The sequence below is a fragment of the Sinohyriopsis cumingii genome, chromosome 11 (assembly GCF_028554795.1).
Source record: "Sinohyriopsis cumingii isolate HCF-2022 chromosome 11, ASM2855479v2, whole genome shotgun sequence".
NCBI lineage: Eukaryota > Metazoa > Mollusca > Bivalvia > Unionida > Unionidae > Sinohyriopsis > Sinohyriopsis cumingii.
Window position 1 is genome coordinate 17,338,761 of NC_142971.1, and position 26,531 is coordinate 17,365,291.

A 26,531-nucleotide genomic window follows, 5' to 3' on the forward strand; every position below is an offset into this window, starting at 1 on the left:
TAGCTTTTTTTTATTAGCCTAAGTGCAATTCATCTACAAATTGGGTGAAGGAACTTAACCTAAAGCAAAAGTTATTCTGCAAAATCCTTTATACTTTCAGCCACAATGACCTTGACCCCTAGATCTTTTGACCCCCAATCAATAAACCTCTTCCAATATCTCAAGTACAAGCTCTCCAGAAATTGTGGTGATGGTATGTGGTAGAGAACTATGTTATATTTCTTCTTTCAGTCAGTGACCTTAACCTTAGACAGATCAAAAGGCTTCTTCTTACTCAATGGTCAAGTCATTCACATACTCTGGCAAAGGTACATGGTTGTGAAATGAAATTGCTTTGTGTAACCATTTTTACTGTTTCCTTAGTCAGTGACAATGATCTTTAACCATTTGATCCCAAAATCAATAAGCTTCTTCTCTAACCCAAGTTCAAACAATCCACAAACTTTCATCCAAGTTTTTCTTCTTTCAATCAGTGACCTTGATCTCTGACCACAAAATCACTTGCCTTGTAAACTAAGTCACAATGACCTATTTTGGCCATAATGACTTGTCAGGGACATCCAATAGATTTAAAATTGGAGAGTAAACTGTCAAGTAGGTGAGGGGTTTGGGGGACATTGCCCAATGGGGATGCAGATTTTTTTTTTTTTAAATGGCCAGGAGTAAAGTAAAATAGCCATGTAAATCACCTTGCTCTTTTTGCTGATATGGCAAGTCTTGGTTGTACCCTCCAAGATGAATACAGCCATCACATTTCATGACTGTACATATTTACTACTCTGCTTCATATGTCTATTGACTAAATCTCGATGCATGTAATACTAATTTGCCACTTGAAGATGAAAGCAAATTTTACATACCACCTTTTTGAGAATATTCCCATACTGTGAAAACTGTTGTAGAATAAATGAAGCTGCAGCTGGGGGAAACCTGTAAAGAGGCATTAAAGCTGTAATGAGGTAATAAACCTACAAAGCGACATTAAACTGTAAAAAGATATTAAAACTGTGAAGAGGCATTAAAACTGCAAAGAGGTATTAAAACTGTAATGAAGTATTAAAACTGCAAAGAGATATTAAAACTGCAAAGAGGTATTAAAATGCAAAGAGGTATTAAAACTGAAGAGGCATTAAAAATGCAAAGAGGTATTAAAACTGTAAAGAGGTATTAAAACTGTAAAAAGGTATTAACACTGTAAAGAGGTATTAAAACTGCAAAGAGGTATTAAAACTGTGAAGAGGTATTAAAACTGTGAAGTATTAAATCTGCAAGGAGGTATTAAAACTGTGATGAGGTATTAAAAATCTAATAATTATTATTTTCCTGCAATCAAACTTAACAGTGAAGCTAACACAAGAAAGAATCACATGATTCAATGTGTGACCAAATTACTTGTTGAAGGACCCATTGTGAAGGTCAGAAATTGACCATCACTTAAATGTGCATATCAGTTGTTCTTAAGAATGATTGATTATGAAATGCTGCAGTATTTAACATTTTTAAAAATTGGTATTTTTACTAAGGGCTATTCCATTTAAACATACCACTACCCCATGGATGGCAAAATAAAAAACTTCCATGCATGGTCATCGATAAACAATAATCACTTCTGTGCCATGTCACATCAAAAGAAAAAAATGCTTATATCGGTGGTGCCTATTTTATTTTAACCCTTTACCTCATGCAAGTGCCTTTGGACGCCTCTACTCCATTCGCATGGAAGTGCCTTTTGACCCCTGCTGTAAACATAAGCCATTTTAAGCGGTTTTTGTAGCGCCACCTTCTGGGGAAAACCCCTATTAGATACTACATTAATTTCTGCAAATGACCATTATGTCAGATCATCAGATTATGTGGTCACTGTTTATCTTCTGGTTGAAATCTGCTATTTAAAACAAGTGGGTCGTATTCTCCACTCTCCAAAATGGAGGTTGCGGATTTTGTTCAGTACTGCAAAGTTTTCACGATTAGGATCACAACTATGAAAGCTTCAATAACTTAGGTAAAAGCGCTGATATTGATGTAGGCAGCAATTAGTTTTTATAAATTATTAAATTCAGATGACTTAGTGATGTAGACGTGGACAAAAAACTTGAAAATTTCGAGTATGAGAAATGGCAGCTACGGTTGGTCATACGGCTTTACTGACTTGACGGTGAACAAGTTCTCTCAAGATTTTAAAGCACATTAAAAAAATTCCATACATAATAGATGTGTACCAAAAATGTAAAATGGTTAAAATTGCTGTTTAACGTAACATACACTACAATGCTTAAAAGTTAACATGCAGGCCTATGTATATGGAATCAAATAGGTAACGTGTTCTATTTATAGCACACTGCACTGGGTAACTTTGCTATATGTGTATAGAAGGCCTAAAAAGCCACATACTCTATAATAATATGTTTCTGTCATGCCACCATTGTGTTTGTTTTCTCTTCTGTGCCCCCTCCTTTTAACAAAAAATAATGTCATTCCAGATTACTCATTGTAATTCGTGGAATTTCAGGGAAAAGAAAAACTAAATCAGCAATTTCTGATGAATTGTAACGGAATTACGAAAGCAATCAGAATGTGGATCTCCAGAAGTACTCGGATGTAGCCATATATGGTATGGATTCTGCAGCCGAATATTTAGAACATGACTAAAAAGGGTGACATAAAGACAATACAACACGTGGTCCATCGAAGATGTGGGGATATGGCTGACTTCGGTCGGCCTGAAGTCAGCTGTGGCTAATTTTAGAGGTGAGAACTTGACCACAGACAGATACAAGGTTGAGACATTCTTCAGCCTCTGAATTAAGTTTGAAAATTGTACATTTGAAACTCTGCAAACTTAGAAAAAGTCCCCTTCTCTTAGCTTCCATTTGATTGGTTAGAACTATTTTTAGAACAAGCACATGCTTCCAAAGGAAAAAAAAAGGACCTTGAAATAAACCAGATTACGCACTTTCTCAAGCGACTTCTTGAGACTTATTAAGCAAAACTGCGGGTAGCATAATAAATTTTGTACCAATGTTTAGCTCAGGCATTCGACTTTGTATGCATGCTAAAACTTTGATGTACTATTATACATTTATGGAATGCCAGGCTAATTTTCCACGCTATAGCTTGTTATGGTCATGATCACACCCACTTAATATGCAAGTGCAGCAGACAGAATGGAATGTGGTCTTTTCATTGGCTGACTGAAAATGAGGTACTGAACCCAGGGAAAAACTTATTTTAAGATGACTATGATGGGAACATTATTTCATTTTTTGTGTTGCACTAGCATATTAAAGAGGTGCAATCACTGTCATGTCGAGTGATTGCATGGGAAAATGGTCTGGCATTCCGTAAATTTATAAATACTACGTAAAAGTTTTAGTAGGTGTATGAAGTCGAATGCCTGAGCTAAACATCAGTACCAAATTTATTACGCTACGTGCAGTTTAGCTTAAAATATCAGTGTTGATTCTTCAATAGGTGCGTGAGCAGGCAGAAAATGTCCTCTCATGTAGTATTTTATACTGCATGTATGACTTAATTAAAATATAACTACGTGCGCCTCTGTGACTCTTCATTGACTGTACGCGATTCGGTCATACCAATCATATATATATAAATAAGGTATGGTAATGTTTTTGTTTTTTAATGTTTGTTTGAAAATATAAATATGTAAAAACTTCAAATGGGTTGGCATAATATCCTATAATACTGTGCAAAAGGTGTGATATGAGACATGTGTCATCTTTATATAAGACAATTAAAGCTGCATGTTCACAGTCTGTTGGGGAACATTTTCCATGTTACTGAAAATAAAAGTAATTCAGGCATCCTTTGGTTTTAATATTTCTTTATACAAAATACATATTACCTTGTCTAACTTGAAAATAATTTTTGAAACTTACTTGTATGGCCCTGCTATCAAATTTCATATATAATTTCTGGGTACTATTATTTAGGTGCTTATAAATGGATTGATCTTAAACCATGTAAATATTGGGTTTTTAATCCAAATAAACTGTCAAGACAATGTTTCATCTTTAAATCTGAAAACCACAAATACCCAGTTGATCAAAAATGAAAAACTTATTTTATTATTACTATTCACAAAATGTTTTATATTTATCATATTATCTTTAATTATAAATATTAATTAGATCCATTACATTTTATTTCTGACTGTTAAGTTTAATACTTCTATTCAAGTTACCAATAATAAAAATGAACATATAATTCACTTCTATACAAATAATTTGCATGCACGGTCATGAATTTCCAAAATTTGCTTCTATGCATGGGCACGGGTGTCCAAAATTCACTTCTATGACTGGTTGGTGGTATGGAAAAAATCACTTCTATTGGTCACCCATTTTTTAATGTGCCTCCCCACCAGGAGTTTGTTTAAATAGAATAGCCCTAAGCTAAAGGTCAGAGCCAGTGGTTCTAAATCTATGGGTCACCATTGCTGTTTAGAGTGTGTTGCCGAGATCAACCATAATAATAAACCTTAATAATATGAAATTTCATATCCAAATGGTTTTTTAGCATTTGATGAGTGGCAAGGATAACACCACCCAGGTCAAGAACTGCCAGACCAAGCAATCCAGAATCATTTTAAAATTACGAAATGGTGTGTATCTTTCTGCATTAAATTTAGTGGAATATCTCTCAGAGAAATGGTCATTATATCAAATGTATAGGGAAAAAGTACTTGTCATTAATAGCTTAATGAGTGTTTAAAAATTCATCAAAATTGGCATCAGATGAAGACTAAAGATTCCTCTCATCAAATACACTAAGAAAAAGTTATATAGGTGTGTCAATTTTATCAGTAAGAGTTATTCACATGATTACTGACATCACATTGGTGTTATGCAATGGAAAAACTGTGCAACTGATTTACAAGTTATAATTACAAAATCTTTCCAAAGGCAATGTATATTTTTCCTTTAACTGTTGCTAATATTTTCAGAATTAGCATTTTCTCTTCAAGTATTTGCACCTCCTAATGAATATTTATTAAATATGGAAGCATACTTACCCAAACACTGTGACCCAAGTTTCATCTAATACATCCTCAGCTGTCAGCATCTCTCTTTAATAAGATGAATGACACATTAATTAATATCCACAATACAAAACATCTATTACTCTTCTCAACAACTGTATATTTATGTGTATCTTCAACATCAACTTACAGTGTTTGCACACTTCCAATATAACTTCTATATCTACAAATTAAAACAATGAGAGAGCATATATATATATATATATATATACACACACACACACACACACAAGTTATTATGATGTGCACAACTGGATAATTTGATCATGGAACAAACAAGATCTTAAAGAAATCATAGAAATATACATGTGATCTTATATACATGTGATCTTTGTCAATAAGGACTTTTGATAAATGGTAATTTATAATGTAAACAAAATAGCAGTAAAACTTAATTATTTGTATAATTATTTACACCTTTATTTTTAGCCAGTTATGGAATCAATTACAAATTGATAAACAAAACAACATCAATGAATGGCATGCTCTCACAAGTTACCAGACCCTTTACTACAAATTCCTAACCCACTCACCTACCTTCCTGGTACACAACCTCATACAAAGTCAAAACCAGTACATTCAAACATTTGTGTGTGTGTTTTGGATTTTTAATATAGCTTTAAAAAATTTCTGTCAATTTGCTACGATGTCTGCAGCGTGACAGTTTATAGTGATGTCAGCACTGGGGCATCATGATGCAGACATAGCATGATGTCCCACCCCGTCACATTATCCTGATACCAGGCCAACTAGTCCAAACACTATTCTCTTAATGCTGAGCGCCTAGCGAGGCAGCTGTGAGTACCATTTTTATAAGTCTTTAAAATAACTGGGCCAGCTGGAGTTCAAACACATGAAATCCCACATCCGAGGCATATGCTCTAATCACTAGGCCATACTTTTAAAATATACATGGATAATAATGCATGTAAATTTACATGTTTACACCAAGACTAGTTATGTAAAAAATTTCCAGCAAGTTAAAATGTCACAGACAAATTACAATAGATACTCACTTATAATACGAGTCCACTTGCAAACTGCACAGACCTAGATCTGCCATCACATAATGTGCCAGCAGATCTGGGTCTGTGTAGTTTGTTAGGAGTCATCAGTAGAACAAACAACATATACAATTGTCTGCATGCACATTATGCTACAGCAGATCAGGATCTTTCTTGTTTGCAGTCTGATTCTTACTTATAAGCAAGTACATACATTATCTATACTGAATTTTTCTTAAAACCATGTTTATTATGCATAAGAAATGTTGACATTTCAAACCAGATAATATAATATGCATGCTGCTGCATGTCCCAAAGAAGATGGTCTATTACACAAGAATGGTGCTTACCCTTGTGTGTAAAATGGGTCCAACTGGGTGGGTGAACTGACCAAATGGGAGGCATTCATGGATGTAGAACCACGATCAGGTGTATAATGAACACTGGAACCAAGGCCTGCAAACAAAAAAGGCCATGAATGAACCTGCACTCAGACATTTATAGTAGCTGTCTTTTCACATAAAAGTTTATGAATTTACCTATTTTTATACATCGGTGAAACTCAGACACTGACTGATACCTAAATTCCACTGATAAATGTGTGAGGCTTTACTTATTGAATAGAACAATGATGACTTATTGGACATTCTGGTCTAATACCCATCAAATAACTATCACTTTGTAACACACAGCCTCAACTGTTTAAAACCATTATTAAATGAAAATTTCAGCATGTATTCAATATTCAAAATTAATGCGAATGTCTTTACTTAAATCTGGAAGTCATTTCAGCGCCATCTTAAAAATTTCCTCATGCAAAGAAAATCTTATCTAGAAGAAGTCTGCATATGGAAGCAGAGATGACTAACTAAATCCTTCACACTGCACTTTCTGTACATGCGAAACACTTGCCAAGGTCATAGACACATGGTTGTTTCTGCCAGTGACAAAAGACATTATTTACAACACCCATTAAGCTTCTACAATTTAATAAGGTAGTTTTAAATCTGTTCCCCTGCTAATTCTGTGCTAATTTTTTAAAAAACCCATTGGTGTGTTTCAGTTGCTGAATACATAAAGAACTTGTTCCCCACATATGATTTAAGTTGTTGTTGTAGGCTTAACACTATTTATCAGTTACTGTACAGGGAAAGCTATACATGGCAGCCAATATATTTGGTTGAGGAGGAACCCAGGAAAACCCTTCAAAGAACCACCAACCCACACCAGCTAATGGCAAGCCTTCTCACATACCTACATAGGCCAAGCCTGAGACTTGAACCCACACAGAAGGCAAGATGTCAGTAATCAATAAGTGACTTAGATCACTTGGACACCCAGGGATCCCAACTGTGAAGGCTTGGACTTTTCAGTGAGTGTGATTTATACAGAACTTAAACCTTGTATTTGAAGAATTTTATCAAAATTTCCTTTTTTATGTTTGTATTGCTCTTTTGTGAAGTTTATGTTTCCAATATCATTACCTTTTCTCTTTTCTCTTATGATACATTTTTTTAAATTTGGTCTTTGGGATTAGTCTTGCCCTTAACTTTCTTGCTGCCTAGCTGTTGCTCAGTACTGTATAGCCATGATTGTGCTGATGTGTCATTATATCATATGAATACAGTAGTCCCCCTCTTATAAGGCTACCCCTATTGCAGCAGGGAAGTGGCCTTATAATGAGGGTGACCTTTCTAGAGGGGGATGACAAATGCAAATAGTAGATACATATGAAGAAAGTCACAAGTACATTTAATTTTAAAACATTTAATATTTTCATTAAAAAATCACAAACATGAATAATGTAAAACAAACTGTTTTATCATTTTCAAAAGAATGTTATGAATAACCACTGATATAGTTTTAAAAATGTCTTTATAATTATGTTACAGATCACTACATCTGTCACTTTGTTGGTAACAGTCTAAAAACAAACTCGTCTCGTCACAATTAAAAATATCCTTGCTGTCATATCCCCTGCATATATCGTTTAGTCTTTTGTTCCAATCTTCGACAACTTCATTATTAACATCAGCTGATTCTCCACTAAGGACAGAACACTTATTGTGTCGCACTTGAAATCTGTGCAACCATCCGTTACTTGCAGTCGTCATATCCCAATTCAACTGACAAAATTGTTGCTTTTTCTTGTCATTCAAATCAGGATACAAAACATCTGGCTCAAACAATCTTCCTATCTTTGTCCATTTCACCATCTCACTTCTGCAGAATTAATATCTTTCATAATATTGTTTATCTGAGTCTTTTCGACATTAATTTTCTGCAAGGATCCTCGACCCCCCCCCCACTTCTTGGTCAGCTGAATTACTTTCACTTTCTCTTCTAAACTGAGAATTTTTATTTTCCTCGATGACATGTTGATCTTTTTGCAGTAACTTATTCTTGTTGCCAACTACAATACTGATAAAACAATTTTTTATGCATCTAAACAAATTGCCGTGTGTTTTTAAAGGAAGTGATCTTGTCACATGATTCGTTAGTCACAGTCTGGTACCTTATTGTTTTTATACATTTCTTTACACTGAGTGAAGCCAAAACGGCTTCGACATGTACCATTAACATCACGCAGATCTGACCTCGCAGTCGTTAGGATTTGTAATTTTGACAATATTGTCAGTAGTAATAGCCACTAATTATCAAAGTGAACAAGCTCAACATCTTACTAAGGGAAGCCATAAAGGCTATCAAACCATTTTCCTGCTGACTTGTGTATTGTACATCGATGCTGCCACTTCTCAGCTGTTACTAATGTTCAATAATTGTAATCTTAACAATTATCAGAGTGACTAAACCAGACATCTCATGATAAAACAGCAGTAAGGCTAATTGGATTACATGTACTTACCTTTTTGTATGAATTAAAATTTGAGTCTTTCTCGGCTTTATGGAATAAATGTGGCTTCTCGCGAGGCATAAATGATATAATATTAACCTTACTGGTACATGTACTTTAGTCAACACTTCTTTCAGTAATGAGAACCTGACATCGGGAAACAGAAATCAGATTACTAAACACACATTATGAATAAAATACTGGGTCTGGATACATATCAAAATAAAATGCGTCCGCTTGTGAGGGGTAAATTTTATATTATTGCACTATTATGCTGTCCACTGGTCGTATTAGCAAGGTGGCCTTTCGTGAGGGGTACTTTTGAACACAAACTCGTCGGTGCCAACGGATTCTGGCTGTAAGGAGCATGTGGCCGCTGGTCAGGGGGGCTGTTTAAGAGGGGGACTGCTGTATACACACTGTAGCCAATCATCTACAGCTGACTCATCACATTTCTATGGGCTACCTGTCAACAACTAGGTAACTGTGAACACATAATATCAAATTTTCAAAAAGATGCATATTAAATATAGTTGAATTTAACTGTAATACATTTACCTGCAGTAGGCGGTGCTGGTGTTGAATGCAGGCCAGGTGTCCTTGGATGTGCCTGTAAATTTGATCAAAAATTGAACATATGTTTATCATTTAGTGGTCATATATATGGATTCTGTTGGACATTTTTTGAATATTCAGCAGACATAATTACAATGCTCAAAAAAATAACAATGTTTTCAAAACGTGAATCATCCTGAGATATACCTTATCTTTAAACATTTTCATAAACTTTCACAAATGATCACTCCTTTCAGTAAGATTGATCATTCCATTCAGAAAATTAGTGGTTTTTACTCAAAAGACACCAAGCAAACCAGCCATCTTTCCATCCATGAATCTCTTTATCCCTCTATTAATTTATTATCCAACCATCCTAATCCACTTGTCCATCCATTACCCACACATTGTAGTTATCAACAGGTGTTTTAATCATTTCCACACACAAAAACAATCATAATTTAAAAAAAAAAGTAATGACATCCTAACAAACCTGTGCAGGGGTCCCAAAAGAAGGCTGAGGTGATGAAGGGCTGACAGAATGAAATATGCCTTTAATAGGAGGTGCCCCTCCTTTGTCCTTCCCACCTCGAACACCTGACTCAAACCTGGAATGAAAAGAAAAAAACAATATTGAAAAACATAACATAAAAATAATGTGAAAAATCAGTATCTGACTTTCCAATCATTATGGTTCAACAAGTTAGTTGTTTTAATTCAAATACAGCAATTACGCAACACTGTGTGAACACATGATGAATTTATGCAGATTTCCTGCCCATGTTTCGACATTCTGACAGCATTAGGTATTGAATGTTCTCATTTTTTAATACTTTTTAACAACAATTTAATCCTTGCAGACTTATCGGCCAAATGAAAAATAATAATTACCTACATCACCCTAAACAAAATTACCAGCAATTACCTACATTACCATACACAACAGTTCTGCTACATATATGCACTAAGGACAATTAATGATTTATTACTAATTAGCTGAGAAAATCCAATATATTTCATGACAGTTATGCTTGACTGTCATAACTCTGACCACCAGACTCAGGAACACGTTATTACTTACTCATCACAGGCTGAGTAGATGCAGATCTGCACCATGACAATAAATCTGTATTTTTTACTGTTAACAAATGCAGAAGTTCAACATTACTTAACACCTAGCAAGTAATTATCAAGTACTTTAGCCTATTTTGTCTACCTGTTGTCAGTGCATAACATGTCACACAAGAAGCTGACTTTATTTTTTTAATATGGGACCAGATCAAGAAAATATTATGTTTGGAGTGAAGATGATGGGTTTTAATTTGACCTGGGGTAAGATGAGAAACAGAATGACAAGATGTGGCAGGTTTTAGTCTAGACAGTGAGTGTGACACCCTGGGGTCACTGGTATTTTCATTAACATGCAGGTTTTAGTCTAGACAGTGAGTGTTACACACTGGGGTCACTGGTATTTTCATTAACATGCAGTTTTATTGATACACAGTCATAACAATGCAAAGACACCAGATGATACAAGCATGTCATTATTTTTCAGAAGACGGAGCCACAGTGGCTCAGTGGTTAGCATGCCAGACTCATGACAGAACGAATGCTGGTTCAAATGCTTCCATTGAACCAGCCTAGGTCAGCTACAGTGGTGTGTCCTTGGGCAAGTCACTTTACTCCAACTGCCTTGGCACTAAATAAACTGTGTTCCTGTGCTACAAAGTGCTTACCAAACCAAAATTGTTCATAAGAAAAATGTTGCTAACTTATATTCAAAAGTAAAATGTAATTCTCTCCACCAATTCTCAAAAGCATGTCATTATAATCTATTTATAAAACCAAAAATGTCAAAACAGCTGGGCCAGGAAGGAATATGAACCTTGTAGCTTGAAGCAGCTACTGAGTGTTGTAACATACAGGGAGAATTTGACCCATAAAATTCCTTAAATGAGGAGTCACCAGAATCTGAAGGATTGGAGTCACCAGAACCTGAATGTTTGGCTCACAAATCATTAGGCAAGAGGTGGTGAACCTCATTCACCACTTTATCAAATGACAAGAAAATCTCCTCTTCTGCCTCCTTAGCTGAAGGTTAAGAAAGGGTATGGGACCTGAGGGAGGAAGTACAATGATCACCTGCTCTGAATTAAAACTAATTGTCTTCAACAAGGACAGAGAAGACATGGTGGGAGAGGAAACTTGATCTGGAAACTCATCCACTGGAGATAATAAACTGTTTAAAGCAGCGGTCTCTGTTATGTGGTTTAGTGCATTTCTCTGCTTGCCTAAAGCATCTTGGAAAAGGTCTATCCCCTCTTTGTAGACCCAACCTATAAGATGAACCTTTCAAACTTGCCCAATGTATGGGGTTCTCACAATGGGCTAATCCAGTATTCTGTAACATTCTGGTTCATCCTAATGGGAGGACAAGTGCTTGGGACATTTTTTCCTGAACCCTGGATGTCACAAATTATATACAGATTGAATAATGGTGTAAGTAATCATCTTTGTTAAGATCATGTACTATTAATTTGGCCTTCATGCCATGTAGACATTGTGACACTCATGTTTCGATAATTCTTTGTACAGCAAAGAATTTAGGACAAAGTTCAACTTCATACATTCATATCATCCAAGTTTAATGGTCTCACAAAATCTTGGGACGTAGAACTATCAAAATTGTGCATGTGTGTGATTTGGATTTTTAACGTAGCTTTAACAATTTTTCAGTCATATTGCTATGATGTCTGCAGTGTGGCAGTTTTTAGTGATGTCTAGGACTGGGACATCATGACACAGACATATAGCATGATGTCCCATCCAGTCACATTATCCTGACACCAGGCCGACCAGTCCTAACACTAACCTCTTAATGCTGAGCGCCAAGCGAGGCAGCTGTAAGTACCATTTTTATAAGTCTTTGGTATGACTCAGCTGTGGATTGAACCCATGACCTCCCACATCCGAGGTGGATGTTCTAACCACTAGGCAACTGGAACAGTCTATCAAAACTCTATGTCTGGGCTACAGTATCTTGGGCTAGGGGTGAAACGGTTCATCGATATATTGATGCACCCACACTTCTGCCACACCGATACACATATTGATACAAGAGGCAGAGAATTGATACAAAACAATATTTACCCTATATAAATTACTTTTAATATTCAGCAATCATAGATAATTGATAGTCATTTACCTTTTTATTCTAAAATTAACACATTGTGACTTTCATAATGCCAGCGCCCACTGATCTTTTCCATGCTAATTATCTTATCCCAACTCCATGTTCAGCATAAAGGAGACAATCCAAATGTGTTCCCTGTGTATGAAGCACTTTACTCATCAATTAATAACCACTTTTAAACAAAGTCATTCTGTTGAACTTGATAGCAATAATACTTCCAGTTTTCACACAATGAAATATGTTACACAGATTTCTGATTGGTGGTTTCAGTTTGTTACAGTCCTGGGCAAACAATAACCACCAATCAGAATATAATGTAGCTTATTCCCTGCATGGCACAGGAAAAATTGGCAAAAAATTAAATTTTGTGCAAAAATGGTTATTAAAGGATATGTAAAGAACTTAAACCATACATTGGGTTCAAATTTGGAAATGTGTCTGTTTATGTTGAAATATTTAGTGTCACTGAATGTGCTGATGGAATATAACAAAAATTAACATAGAATTGGCGAGGAGGCAGATTTCAAATTGCACAAGTTTATCACCTTGCACAGGTTTCACTATTGGTGTTGTCAATAGTTTTCCTTCTTCACTAACAAAAACAAGTGCCTGTCCCCATAAAAACTGTTCTGCTTCTTCACATGTACAATGTGATATATTTTATTGTTATTCATCCCTACTCCAATGCCCAGACTTGTTCTAGATGAGATTTTTCTTGTACAATGAAACTGCACTAATTTTCTTCTGTTTTAAGATATCACTGTAACATCCTGCAAGTTTATGTGAACATATGAACTGGAAATAATAAGATGTATTTAAAGCATTCATACAGAATAAAACAAAGGGTATGAGTCATTAAATGACCTCAAAGGCTGAAATAAAATCACTGAAAACCAACAGGTAGTCTGTCTGAAGGTATTTGTTACCTTGTTATGGATGAGAATGGCACAGAAATAGATGATAAATCTATATCAGATTCTGTCTAATCTTCGTACATGAAATACAACCAATATGTCAACACATATTAAAGTCCAGGGATGGTCCTGGCTTTTAAAAAGATGTCGCCAAAAAAAATCGCCAACCTCAATATTTTGTCGCCAATTTTTAAAAAGTGTTGCCAAAAAAGTAGTGTGCATTTTTCCAAGTGTTAATTTAGTCTATTAATGTAACAGGCAATGAAAATTACAAAAGATGGATTAGTTAATACTTTAATTACAAGAAGCATTAACAAAATGTTACAAAGTGTTACATGAAGATCCGTCGCGATTTTAGGGCTGCCCACTTGTTGAATGCAGTTTCAAAGTCTAATTTTTCACATCTGTACATGCTGATTCTCATTAAATTCTCGAGAGATGAGATACAGAGCTTATTTCTGATGTCAGTTTTTATGAAGTTCATCTTACTGAATCCACGTTCACAGTCTACAGTGCTGACAGGTGACACCAGTAGTCTCTCAGCAGCCCCCCCCCCCTTTATGGCTAGCTTCACAAAGTTTGTAGTGAATTGCTTCCTAAATTCCAAGAATGATCACTGAATGCTGTATAAATTTTCTCGACAAGAAAATAGGATCTCCATTCCCACGAATGAAACTTACACGAGTCAACACCTGGCAATATTGGAACGTATATATAAGCATAAATTCACACCCAACTTAGGGATTCTTTCACTCCTGCATTTTGAGAAATAAATAATTATTATTAATTATGCAAAACTGTTTTTTTTTGTTGCTATTTCTTGTTGCGGAGTTTAAGTCTCTGCAGCCGTAACACAGGACTGATGGCAAAAGGAAAAGATCAATGAGTAAAATGCTGCACTGGCGACAGATGTAATTGTGATTTAGATTTTTTCCATTTGCTTTGTATTTATACACGGTAGTCGGTACTTCAAAGCTTATCAGTTTTCTATGAAGGTTCAGCAAAACTACTGTATTGGTATATGTATAAAAAAAACAGAAGGATTAGCCATACAATTAATTTTATCTGTTCTATTAGCGTCTTCAGAAGTCGGTCAGTTGTAGGTATTGTGCGGTAGCATAATTGACTGTATCACAGCATACAGTACTCAGCCCAGATGTCAGCATAAGCAGATTATGATGTAACAATGCACTGTAAAAATTGGGTTGTCAATAAGAACAAAGGATCGTTTGTGTAACAGATTGATTCCAATGCATTGCTTAGTCAAGTTTGTGGCTTCCTTTCGTTCTGCCTTTTAATTTATCCAGTCCAAATCCATGATTGTATGTACAAATCAAATAACCAAAAAGTATGTCGCCAAAAAAATCGCCAGATGGGATATTTTTGTCGCCAATAAGGAAAAAAAATCGCAATTTGCGACATTGGCGAAGCCCAGGACGATCCCTGAAGTCAGTGGATCACTGACCACTGTCAGATGGAAAGAAAATCAAGCTGATATATGTATTGATAATGTTTCATCTTACAGGCTGTGTATCATGAATCGTATTGATATGTGGCACAGGTGAATCATTTAAATTTTCACCCCTACTTGGGGCTATCAAATTTGTATGTCTGGACTATGGAACTTTGGCATATCAAAAATACTAGGTCTGGGCTACAGAACCTTGGGGCTTTCAAAATTTTAGGTCCTGTCTTCAGAACATTTAAGCTATCAAAATTCATGGTATGGGGTAACCATGGGCTACCATATATTAAAATTAGGTTCTCTGGTGAGCTACTAAATATCATACCTTGTTCTTTTTAAAACAAAATGAATATAAATATATTTTAAGCCCTGGAAATTAATCTGGAGTCAAGGATTGCTAAATCATACTATTTTTGCACCAATAAATAGTTTCAATTTTAGCAGCTTCGACATACATATGACCCAAATATTGTATCAAATTTGCATACTCGTAATATCAATACACTGTTGATTGGTTACCTTCTGTGGGTTTTGATTATTTTGTGAATAATGTTTTCATCAGTACTTACATTCATGGGCTGAAGATGTCCTATTCTTTCCACAGAAAGACAAAAGCTAACTGAATCTTTCAATTTGTGTTTTGTTGCATCCACATAACCTAGGAAAATTGGTACCTCATGAAAAATAATGATTGCACAATATTGCTATGTTACCACTAGAATGAATAAAAAATGGCAGTTAAATTATTTCAGATGATAAATTGTAATTTTTTAAGCATATCAAAATTGTACAATTTAAAAATGTTCTACCTGGGAGTACCTGCAGAACCACTCTGGGAGGGAGAAGTACCTGACTGACGTTGAGCAGACCTCGGTGGACTGTGACCACTTGCTGACCATAGTCTGGTTACTGACTGGAAATATTAAAGATGTGATTGAGAATAAAAACAGTGATAGTAAATTATGATAGATAACAACATGCTGAATTGATAATCAAATGTTAGTTTTATCTGTAATATTTAGTTTTAGTTCAAGTCACATTTACCTTTGCTTGAAAATTTTGTTGCCATCGTGTAGATCAACCTTTGTTAGAAGTAATATTTATAGGCATACAGTGTGACAGAGAGAGCGACAGACAGACAGATGTCTACACGATTGTAACACTATTATTCACATACCCGATGACCTATTTTACTTGTGTACAAGTGCAGTACCATATTCCATTATCAATTAATAAGACAGATGTCTTCACGATTGTAATGCTATTATTCACATACCTGATGACCTATTTTACTTGTGTACAAGTGCAGTACCATATTCCATTATCAATTAATACCACTAGTTAAGCGACTCCTTCAAATTTTTGTTTCCGCTTACATATTTACAAGAATCACATGGCTTTGTAGTGGTATTTACATGCTAATTAAATATGCTACGGCTGTATTCAATCATTGCAAGATAACACCTGTTTGAGGTCAAGATTCTGCAGACCAGATTAAATTAGCAAGGCTACTAATAGGGAAATGAGGCTACCCATGGGTATTGTGAATACTGTACCATATAGTTAAAGGAAACGCCAGGTGGTAACTATTCAGGGATGGTCCTGGCTTTTAAAAAGCTGTCACCAAAAAAATCGCCAACCTCAATATTTTGTCGCCAATTTTCAAAAAGTGTCGCCAGAACAAGTAGTGTACATTTTTTCAAGTGTTAATTTAGTCTATTAATGTAACAGGCAATGAAAATTACAAAAGATGGGTTAGTTAATACTCTAATTACAACAATCATTAACAAAATGTTACAAAGTGTTACATGAAGATCCGTCGCGATTTTAGGGCTGCCCACTTGTTGAGTGTAGTTTCAAAGTCTAATTTTTCACATCTGTACATGCTGATTCTCATTAAATTCTCGAGAGATGAGATGCAGAGTTTATTTCTGATGTCAGTTTTTATGAGGTACACCAGTAGTCTGTCAGCAGCCCCCCCCCCCCATGGCTAGCTTCACAAAGCTTGTAGTGAATTGCTTCCTAAATCCCAAGAATGATCACTGAATGCTGTATGAATTTTCTCGACAAGCAAAATAGGATCTCCATTACCACGAATGAAACTTACATGAGTCAACACCTGGCAATATTGGAACGTATATATATGCATAAATTCACACCCAATTTAGGGATTCTTTCACTCCTGTATTTTGCGAAATAAACAATTATTATTAATTAGGCAAAACTGTTTTTTTTTGTGCTATTTCTTGTTGCGGAGTTTAAGTCTCTGCAGCGGTAACACGGATTGATGGCAAAAGGACAAGATCAATGAGTAAAATGCTGTACTGGCGACAGATATAATTGTGATTGAGATTTTTTCCATTTGCTTTGTATTTATACACAGTAGTCGGTACTTCAAAGGTTATCAGTTTTCTATGAAGGTTCAGCAAAACTATTGTATTGGTATATGTAAAAAAAAAAACCCCCAAAAACCCCAGAAGGATTAGCCATTCAATTAATTGTATCTGTTCTATTCATGTCTTCAGAATTCGGTCAGTTGTAGGTATAGTTCGGTAGCATGATTGACTGTATCACAGCATACAGTACTCAGCCCAGAAGTCAGCATAAGCAGATTATGATGTAACAATGCACTCTAAAGATGGGGTTGTCAATACGAACAAAGGATCGTTTGTGTAACAGATTGATTCCAACGCATTGCTTAGTCAAGTTTGTGGCTTCCTTTCATTCTCCCTTTTAATTTATCCAGTCCAAATCCATGATTGTATGTACAAATTAATTAACCAAAAAGTCTGTCACCAAAAAACTTGCCAGATGGGATATTTTTGTCGCCAATAAGGAAAAAAAAATCACAATTTGCGACATTGGCGAAGCCCAGGACGATCCCTGCTATTGTAAATTTCTCAGCCAGTGACATTTTTAAACTTGCCGATGGAACCGACAGCAATTTAGAGTACATCTAGTATGAGCAAAGATCATAAACAGCTGCTGCCTAAGTACAGGAAGAGTACATGCACTTTAAACAAAATCTTCATTGTTGGGAATGGAGGTGTCGTTATACTTGCAAAAAATATTAGCAAGGGTCATTCTTGGAATTTAACCTAATGGAGACTATATGGATATAACTACTGTGAATATTTAATCCCTGAAGGAGTATGGTATGTATTTTTATAGTTTACATTTATGGTTTCATTTATTAATGTTTTCTCTTTTTGACTAAAGCTTCAGAAACATAGGGGCAATAAGTTAAAAAAAGAATTAAAAAAATCAACAAAGAGCTGAACTTTCTCTTTCTCTCTCTTATATCGGACCATCTTTGATTTTGATCACGAGGTGAAGAAAGAAAAATGTGATGGAATACATATGCATCCTTCTCTCTTTATCCCCCCCCCCAACCCGAAAATGCATTCTGGTATTAATTATGCAGTTTCCCTATTGCTGGTAATCTGAAATAGCACACAGTAATACTTTTAATATTTATGAATGAGGAAGTGATTATAATTTAATTCCACACAGCATCGCAAGTTTTATCCTATCTGTAACTCAATAAATTTTCAGGTCAGCGTCATTATATGTAGCTAAAAGTACATAATACGTTTAAAATACTAATTGTGAAATAAGTTAGGACTATTAGTTACATTTAATGATCCTGACTGGAAAAGTTACTGAGTTACAGGTAAGATAAAATTCGAAATGCAATGTGTAAAACGAAGAAAAAAAAAAATCTGAGGTGTTGATCTAGCCTCGTCTTATACTCAGCATCGACTTATATAAGGATGAAGGGATAGAAAATTTGCCAAATTTGCTGATTCGACTTGTACTCCACATCAACTTACATGCCAGCAAATACGGTACCCAAAAAATGGTGGTGGTAGGAGGTGTGTGTTAATAAAAGTGGATGCAAAAATATGTGCTTTTGATTAAATGAAGACAAACTAGTCTGAAATATACCTGTATGTTGAAAACTTACATTTGTGTAGTACAATCTAAAATCCATTAAATACTGAACAAGTATGTAAAAAAATCCATGAACTCGAGTATAGATCACAAATTGTAAAATTCTTGTGTCAGTCACATCTTGTTAGAAAACACAAATAACACATACATAAAAAATGTTTAGTCCTCATTTGATCTATATATGATTGACACTTAACAGTTCACTATATTGTCACCAGTAACATGTGGCTGTAGTTGTTTGCATGCTACATGTACAGATATTTATAGTGGCCTAGATTTTGGTCAGCTGGAGACAGCTATCATCTTGCAGGGGCTACCCAGAGGATGGGGCTATTCACTGAGAAATGAAAACAAGTGAATAAATTAAAAAGTTTAACAAACATCTTTGTGAGATATCCCATCTTCAATTAACCTGACAGCCAGATATCTATGGTTTCAAAAGATTGGAAATTTAATTTGCATTTATGCCACCATTTATTTCCCAGGAAAAATACTGTAAAAATGAAAAAATATGAGCACTTATGGTTTCCAGAATCAAATCCAACAATAATCCACAAATAAAATGTTTGAAATCCTAATATTTAAATGTTTGAATGATTCCAAGAGAAATTCCCCATAAGAAATAATGGAAACTGATTCGTTCCACAACCCAAAAATATTCATGTAAAAATGATTAATATAAAATACCTTTTTATATTTTTATTATTTAAATTTAATTGTAGCTGGTGTGAGGGAGATGAGAGAGAGAGGAGAGGAGGTGGAGGAGGTTTATTGTGTAGGACGACTTTCACTGTCACTAACGGAATCACTGCTATCTGTTGGCTAACTGGAATCTTTTTCTTTTTGTGTGACTTTAGCAAGGAACCCATCCAATGACACTTGCTTTTGCCTCCTTTTGAGGATTTCGTGGAAATGTAACATTGCATTGTCGTTAAACAGATTCATCGCTCGCACTGCAAAAGCCTTATTCGGGTGGTGCTTTTCTACAAAACTTTGCACGGTTTCCCACATTTTACACATCTCCCAAATCTCAATTGAAGTGAGGGATTCCTCCGTCTGTTTCTCCTCTTCCTCAGACAAGATCTCCTACATAACCTCTTGCTGTTGCTCGCGATGCAGATCCATCAGTTTGTCCTCCTCCTCAGACGAGATCTGAGTGGGACAGGTACTACTAAATTAATTGCACGTTTAACCTATCTCTTTCAATATACTGGTACTCCTATAATTTATTTAGATCCCAGGAGCACTAATGTTATAATTTAACTCATTGATTTTCTTCTTATCTTTGTAAGGACCGTAATATCTAATCTGAAGAAAATTCTGAAGAATGAGCTTGAGAGACATAACTCCATTATTACCAGACTCAACAATTCTCTCCATTAAAATTCTGCCAAACTATAATTTCACTTTGACTTGAATTGCTGAATGCCAAACTCAAGTGCAATAGGATGGAAAGTTCCAGACCTAAAATTTGAACCTTGACCCGACTGGACAGATTTGGGAAGGCCAAACTGAGCAAAAACCTTGATCAAAGTTTTAATATTCCTCAAAGGAAATGCCTCTGGAAACCTTGTTGATGCACACATAATGGTCAACAGGTATTGGTTACCTGACTTGGTCTCAGGTAAGCGACCAACACAGTATACCATAATTCTACTAAATGGTTCGTCAAAGGCAGGAACAGGTTGTAGCTGAGCCTTAAGCATTTTCTGATTGGGTTTTCCTACCATTTGACAGGTATTACAAGATCTACAGTATTTACAAATATCACTTTTTATTTTTGGCCAATAGAAGTGAGTCAAGATCTTGTGATAAGTTTTATTGATCCATAAATGACCAGCCAAAGGAGTTTCATGGGCCAGACAGACTAAGTATTTCCTGTCTGTAAGTTTTTGGAACTACAATTTGATAGTTCACTGACCATTTGCCATCCACAGATACCCCGGGAGGTTTCCATTTTCTCATAAGAATTTGATATTTAATGAAATAACAGACAGTAACTTCAGTAGCTTCAGTTTCACTAATGGCCTGTTGAAACAAACAGGAGATTACAGGATCCTTTTCGGTTCGACGACAAGTGATTGTCGTTTATCACCCTGATTAGAATAAAGTGAATGAATCGTTAAAAGAGGATCACTGTGATCAATACCGTCTGATTGATCCAAACAAGGAGTGAAAGTGACCTCATCAAAATCCTGACCAATAAATGTGTCAGCTAAAGGAATACTTTCCTTATCAACATCATTTTCAAGAGCTTTCTTTGCAATAGCTCTGGTAGCTGTACAAGATGGAAATAAATCAGGGAATTCTTTTCAATTGGATCAACTTTCTGATCCAAGCAAGGCTTGTCAGTTACAAGTCGATTAACCACATCCTTGTCTCCAGCTTGGTCGTTGCCTTGTAATAAATGATTGTTTTTGTTGTTGTAGGGTTTAATGCCATTTTTCAGCACACGATAGGCTATACATGGCGGCCAGTATTAATGGTGGAGGAAGAACCCGGGAAAACCCCGGAAAGAACCACCGACCCTTGAGAAGCTACTGGCAAGGTTTCTCACATACCCACATTGGCCGAATTTGAGACTCGAACCTACGCAGACAGAGGTGAGATAGCAGTGATCCGTAACGGAGAGCACTTTAGACCACTCTGGACCCCTGTAATAAATGAATGCCCTCAACAGGTAAAACAGAGACTGTTCTGACTGTCACTGGTCCTGAGACCAAGTCTGATGACAAATTTATACAATGGAGAGGAACATTAACAAAGCCGCACTCTACTCCCTGAATAAGAACACTCTCATTAGAAGAAGACTTCTCAGAAAAAGGCAAAGTACCTGACAATAAAAGACTCTGAGAAGCTCCTGTGTCCCTTAAAATATTAATAAGGATAGGATTGGCTGAATCACCCATGAGTGACATAGAACACTTCGATATGAATGGTTCATAATTCTCCATGATCAAATCAGACTAGGGTTTATTAGACCCAACAAATGTACTGCTTTCAATACATGACTGTAACCTTGACCTCTTAGAAATGAAATAAGAGCATTTGGAATAGGTCTGTCTTGATTCTGATGCCTATTTTTTAATTTGTAGCAATCATAAATAATGTGTCCTTTTTTCTTGCAATAGGTACACGTAGTAAGAGACAAGGATCTTGAATCATGCTTACCAGAAGCTTGAGTTTTAGAAGTTGTGCCAGTTTTAGTTTTAGAAGGGTTTGTATTAGGCTGAAATACTTTTCTGCCAGAAGACTGTTCAGTAGAAGTCTTATTTACAAAAGGAACTTTATGAGTTAATGAATACTCATCAGCAGCTCAAGCAGCATTTTCCAAGGTTTCAATCTGATACTCGTCAAGTTAAGACTATGAACACATTTTTTTTAACTCTTCAAGTAATATAAGTTGTTTAAGACTTTCATAATCTTGTTTAACTTTCTTGGCTAAGCAACATCCATCAAATAACTGCTCTTTTTCTCTAGCAAATTCGACATAAGTTTGTCCAGCTTCTTTTCAATAGTTTCTGAATTTTTGACAATAAGCTTCAGGGACTAACTCATAACCCCTCAAGATGCATTCTTTAACCATATCTTAGTCACCACTTTCTTGAATTGACAGTGAACAGTAAATATCACTAGCTTTACCAGTGAGTACACATTGTAATAATTGAGTCCAATTCTCCTTTGGCCACATAAAATTTTCAGCAATTTTTTCAAAATAAGTAAAATATTTGTCTACTTTTTCTCTGAAAGGGGGCACTAATCTAATATTCTTTGCAAGATCAAAACTTAAATTTGTATTTGAAGTATTAATATGCTTTTCACTTGCCAGCTCCATTTCTTTATTCTAAAGTGGATTCCATTTCTTTCTCTCGTTCTTCCTTTCGCATTTGTTCTTTTTGTAATTGCATTTATCTTTCTTTCTCTTTTTCTTCTGCTTGTAAATGCATTTGTTTTTCTTTCTCTCTTTCCTGATACTTTCTCTCTCTCCTCTTTCTCAAACTGTAACTTTATTTGTTCATTTTCTTTCTTCAATTTCATTTGTTATTTTTCTTTTTCCAATTTCATTTGCTTTTTTTTCCAACTGCAATTGCATCTGTTTTTCTCTTTATTCTTTCTTAAGTTCCAGCTTCCTTAACTCCAATTCCATCTTGTATTTGAATTCTAATTCCTTCATTTTTATGTCAGAGTCTGATATAGGATTACTGATCATGCCACGGTCATGTGACACCTCTCTTCGTTACAAATGCGGGTTATTAAAACTTCACGAATATTCATGAAACTTTCAATCTAATCAGAGGAGATGTAAACAATTCGGTAAGTGGTTGTAGCACATTCCTATGATATTCCTACATAAAGAAAAAATCCCTCAAACTTGACTCAGATTTGACCAAAAGTTTGGCAATTTAAATAAATGCATCATATATCATCAAAATCGGCATATTCCAAGCTTTATTTTGCTACCAAATATATATATATCAGAAACGTTTATAAACCAACTGCAACAAGCATTGAATTTGTAAAAAAATTTGAATCTCCACGTATCAACATTGTCCGTCATGTTTTAATTTTCTAACAGCTGATAATGATGTTAACTTTTCCAAAACTGATGTACCAAAACTAAACTTATTATTAATTTTACACAAATTGGTCTGCCAGAAGAACATGCTAAAATGATTTTTAAATAGTTTTTATCGTATTAACACTTGTTGTACGGTTAGACAGTATACAGTCGCAAAATGAACACTCAAAGCGTAGATTTTCATCCGCTATAAATAGGCTCCAGTTGTTGACGCTGTAAATATCTGAATTGACAAACGGTCAACGGTTTTAAAATATGTTCAACCTTGTATTCATTATGTTATTGCACTTGTTTAAATTTTGTGATGGAACACTGTCTGATGAAATAAACTGCTCCGGTGGCCTAGTGGTTAGAGCGTCCGCCTCGGATAGTACTAACATCTGCCTCGCTTGGCGCTCAGCATTAAGAGGTTAGTGTTAGGACTGGTCGGCCTGGTGTCAGGATAATGTGACTGGGTGGGACATCATGCTACATGTCTGCAGCATGATGCCCCAGTGCTAGACATCACTATAAACTATCACACTGCAGATATTGTAGCGATATGGCTGAAAAATTGTTAAAGATACGTTAAAAATCCTAATCACACACACACACACACTGATGAAATAATGATAAAAAATTTCATCACTATCAGTCAAATGCAGTTCTGGTATGACAGTTTTTTTTGTTTTACATTGATGAGCATAGCAAAGTCACTACACGCACACTTAAAGTGGGTTCTTAAATTCCCAATGCATTGATAACATATGATAGGATCAATAATGTTTTTAAAATACAAAACACAAAAATACAAAGTCTGAAAGTGATCAATTATATTGCAGGTATATGATATTGAAACGTTAGTTCCAAGTGAAAGATGGTAGCTTTTCCTGGTCCAGTCTGCAAGGAGCTAAATATAACATCACAGGATTTAGAAGATGAAACCAACTTGAATCATATTCATGAAATTAGGTCTTGCAACATTGTTTCAATAACAGTTTTGAACAAACATTGGACTTTTTGTTTGTTTTCGAAGTTGTTTTACATACATATAAACTATTGCTAATGTGATATATTTGTATTAAGTTAAATGTCATAAAAGTTGTGAAGTGTTTATATGCTTTTCATTTATAAACGAAAATATTGAAGTTAATGAGAGTAATGAATTCAGCAGGAAAAATGCAATCAGAACATCAAATTTCATAATAATATTTCAACCAAAAAGAAAGTTATAACATTTTTTATGGAAAGAACATTTTACTTTGGTTCCATGACTGCCATATAATCTGAATACATTTATATAAGACACAAATTCTAGAAATTGGTAAATATTTTGGAACTTGCATAACTTTGTTTCTAATAGAGATATTTTAAAAAATTAAAATGTTTTGGAATGCTGTTAAGAATGAAGAAATCAAATGTGTTTGCAGTTATTTCAATATCAGAAAAATGACTGGGGTTGCTATATGTAGAGAAGTACAAATAATTAGCAAGAGACTTTTTCCAGCATGAATTTTCCATAAAATTGTTAAGCACTATGTTAATTCATGAGCAAACAAGGTGAAATGTATTGTATAATGGCAGTACTTTTGTAACTTAGTAAAACCGCAGTTAGTGACAGAGAATGAGACAATGGCAGAGTCAAAGGACTCTTTATCAAGACCCCATAAAATCAGGTCGACTGTGTGCCATGTTTCAAAGATACCCACCAATGATGCACTGTGTGACATGGAGTCTCCAAGGAGATAGCCTGGGAGAAACTGGGACTGATGACCAGCATGTGGACTGGTAGGAGAACCCATAGCCATTGGTTCAGCTCCTCCATGATGCATGTATCCTGGAAAACAGTTCGACATTTACAAATATCATGAATGTGCAATACATTACAACAGTAATGTCTTGCTTGCTGAATAAATCCTGATCATAATTCTGTGATACAGAGGTATAGTACAAGTCACATGGGTCATGTATGCACATTTACTCATTAAAATTTAATATAAATTGTTCTTTTGAATTTAACACTACTTTTCTTTAACCAAAACTCGATTTAATCCTGAATATTGAATGCACTGCACCTTAACTGTCACCAAGAAACTTCCAGATGAAAATTATCACTATGCACTTTTACAATGGTGGCCATGTACTAAACTTGGGTCAAAATAAGAGCACATTGAGTGGAATCTAGGACAGTACAAATTTCATTATCAATATGCGCAGCTATCATTGTGACATCACAGGACACGACATTCAATCCAGATTGTACTGGATCACACCTTTAGTTCATTTTGTCCAAAAATGTATATGTACTTTAACACTTACTTTGCCAAATGCACCTTTTGGGATGTCTCAAGTACTTTTCAAGGTAAAAACAATTTCCAAGTACTTTTCCAAGATGAACTGAAATTCCAGTACTTTTCAAGGTACCATGCAAACCCTGTAAATGCAAAACTTAGCCAAGAATGTACAAATAATTTTGTTATATGCTACCCACTCGATTGTACAACTAAATCATTGGTGGACTATATGCACACATAATAGTACGTCACATTGGAGATCACCAGTCCTATGTAAGACATCAACCACAATATTTATGATCCGAGGAGTACAACATTGTACTGACAGTACAAATGATATTTTGTAGCTTGTTCCACAGTTAACTAACTGGGCAACTACAGGAGTCAAGAATACAACTGCCATCCTATATTAATATTGCTGCACTGAATAAAGTCTAAATGCTTTAGTCAGACCACACTTACTTCTATTTTATGTTCCCACTGGAATCATATCTTGCCAAATATAGGTGGAAGCATTTCAATTTCCACTGACACAGATTTCAATCCAATGGTAGTTGAGGGAAGCATAAGTCAGTGGAAATAGGGGTAATTTTCTTTAACAAAACAAACAAATGCAAACTAATGTTGTCAAAAGCAGTTTGATATCATTAAATCAACTTACCCAGATTCATTAAGGAGAGA

At 35.2% G+C, this 26,531-nt stretch overlaps 1 protein-coding gene across 1 annotated transcript in view; it reads right to left on the reverse strand.

The window, feature by feature from the left end:
- The window catches only part of LOC149787673 (nucleoporin NUP35-like), a 50,771-nt gene that overhangs the window by 19,559 nt on the left and 4,681 nt on the right, over window positions 1–26,531 (reverse strand). Inside the window, exons 2-8 of the mRNA XM_089973872.1 lie at window positions 25,266–25,393; window positions 15,854–15,957; window positions 9,966–10,080; window positions 9,476–9,527; window positions 6,414–6,519; window positions 5,033–5,086; window positions 861–930 (exon numbers count right to left, since the gene is read on the reverse strand). Coding sequence (XP_089829998.1) covers window positions 861–930; window positions 5,033–5,086; window positions 6,414–6,519; window positions 9,476–9,527; window positions 9,966–10,080; window positions 15,854–15,957; window positions 25,266–25,393 — 629 coding nt within the window. The remainder of the gene's footprint in view (window positions 1–860; window positions 931–5,032; window positions 5,087–6,413; window positions 6,520–9,475; window positions 9,528–9,965; window positions 10,081–15,853; window positions 15,958–25,265; window positions 25,394–26,531) is intronic.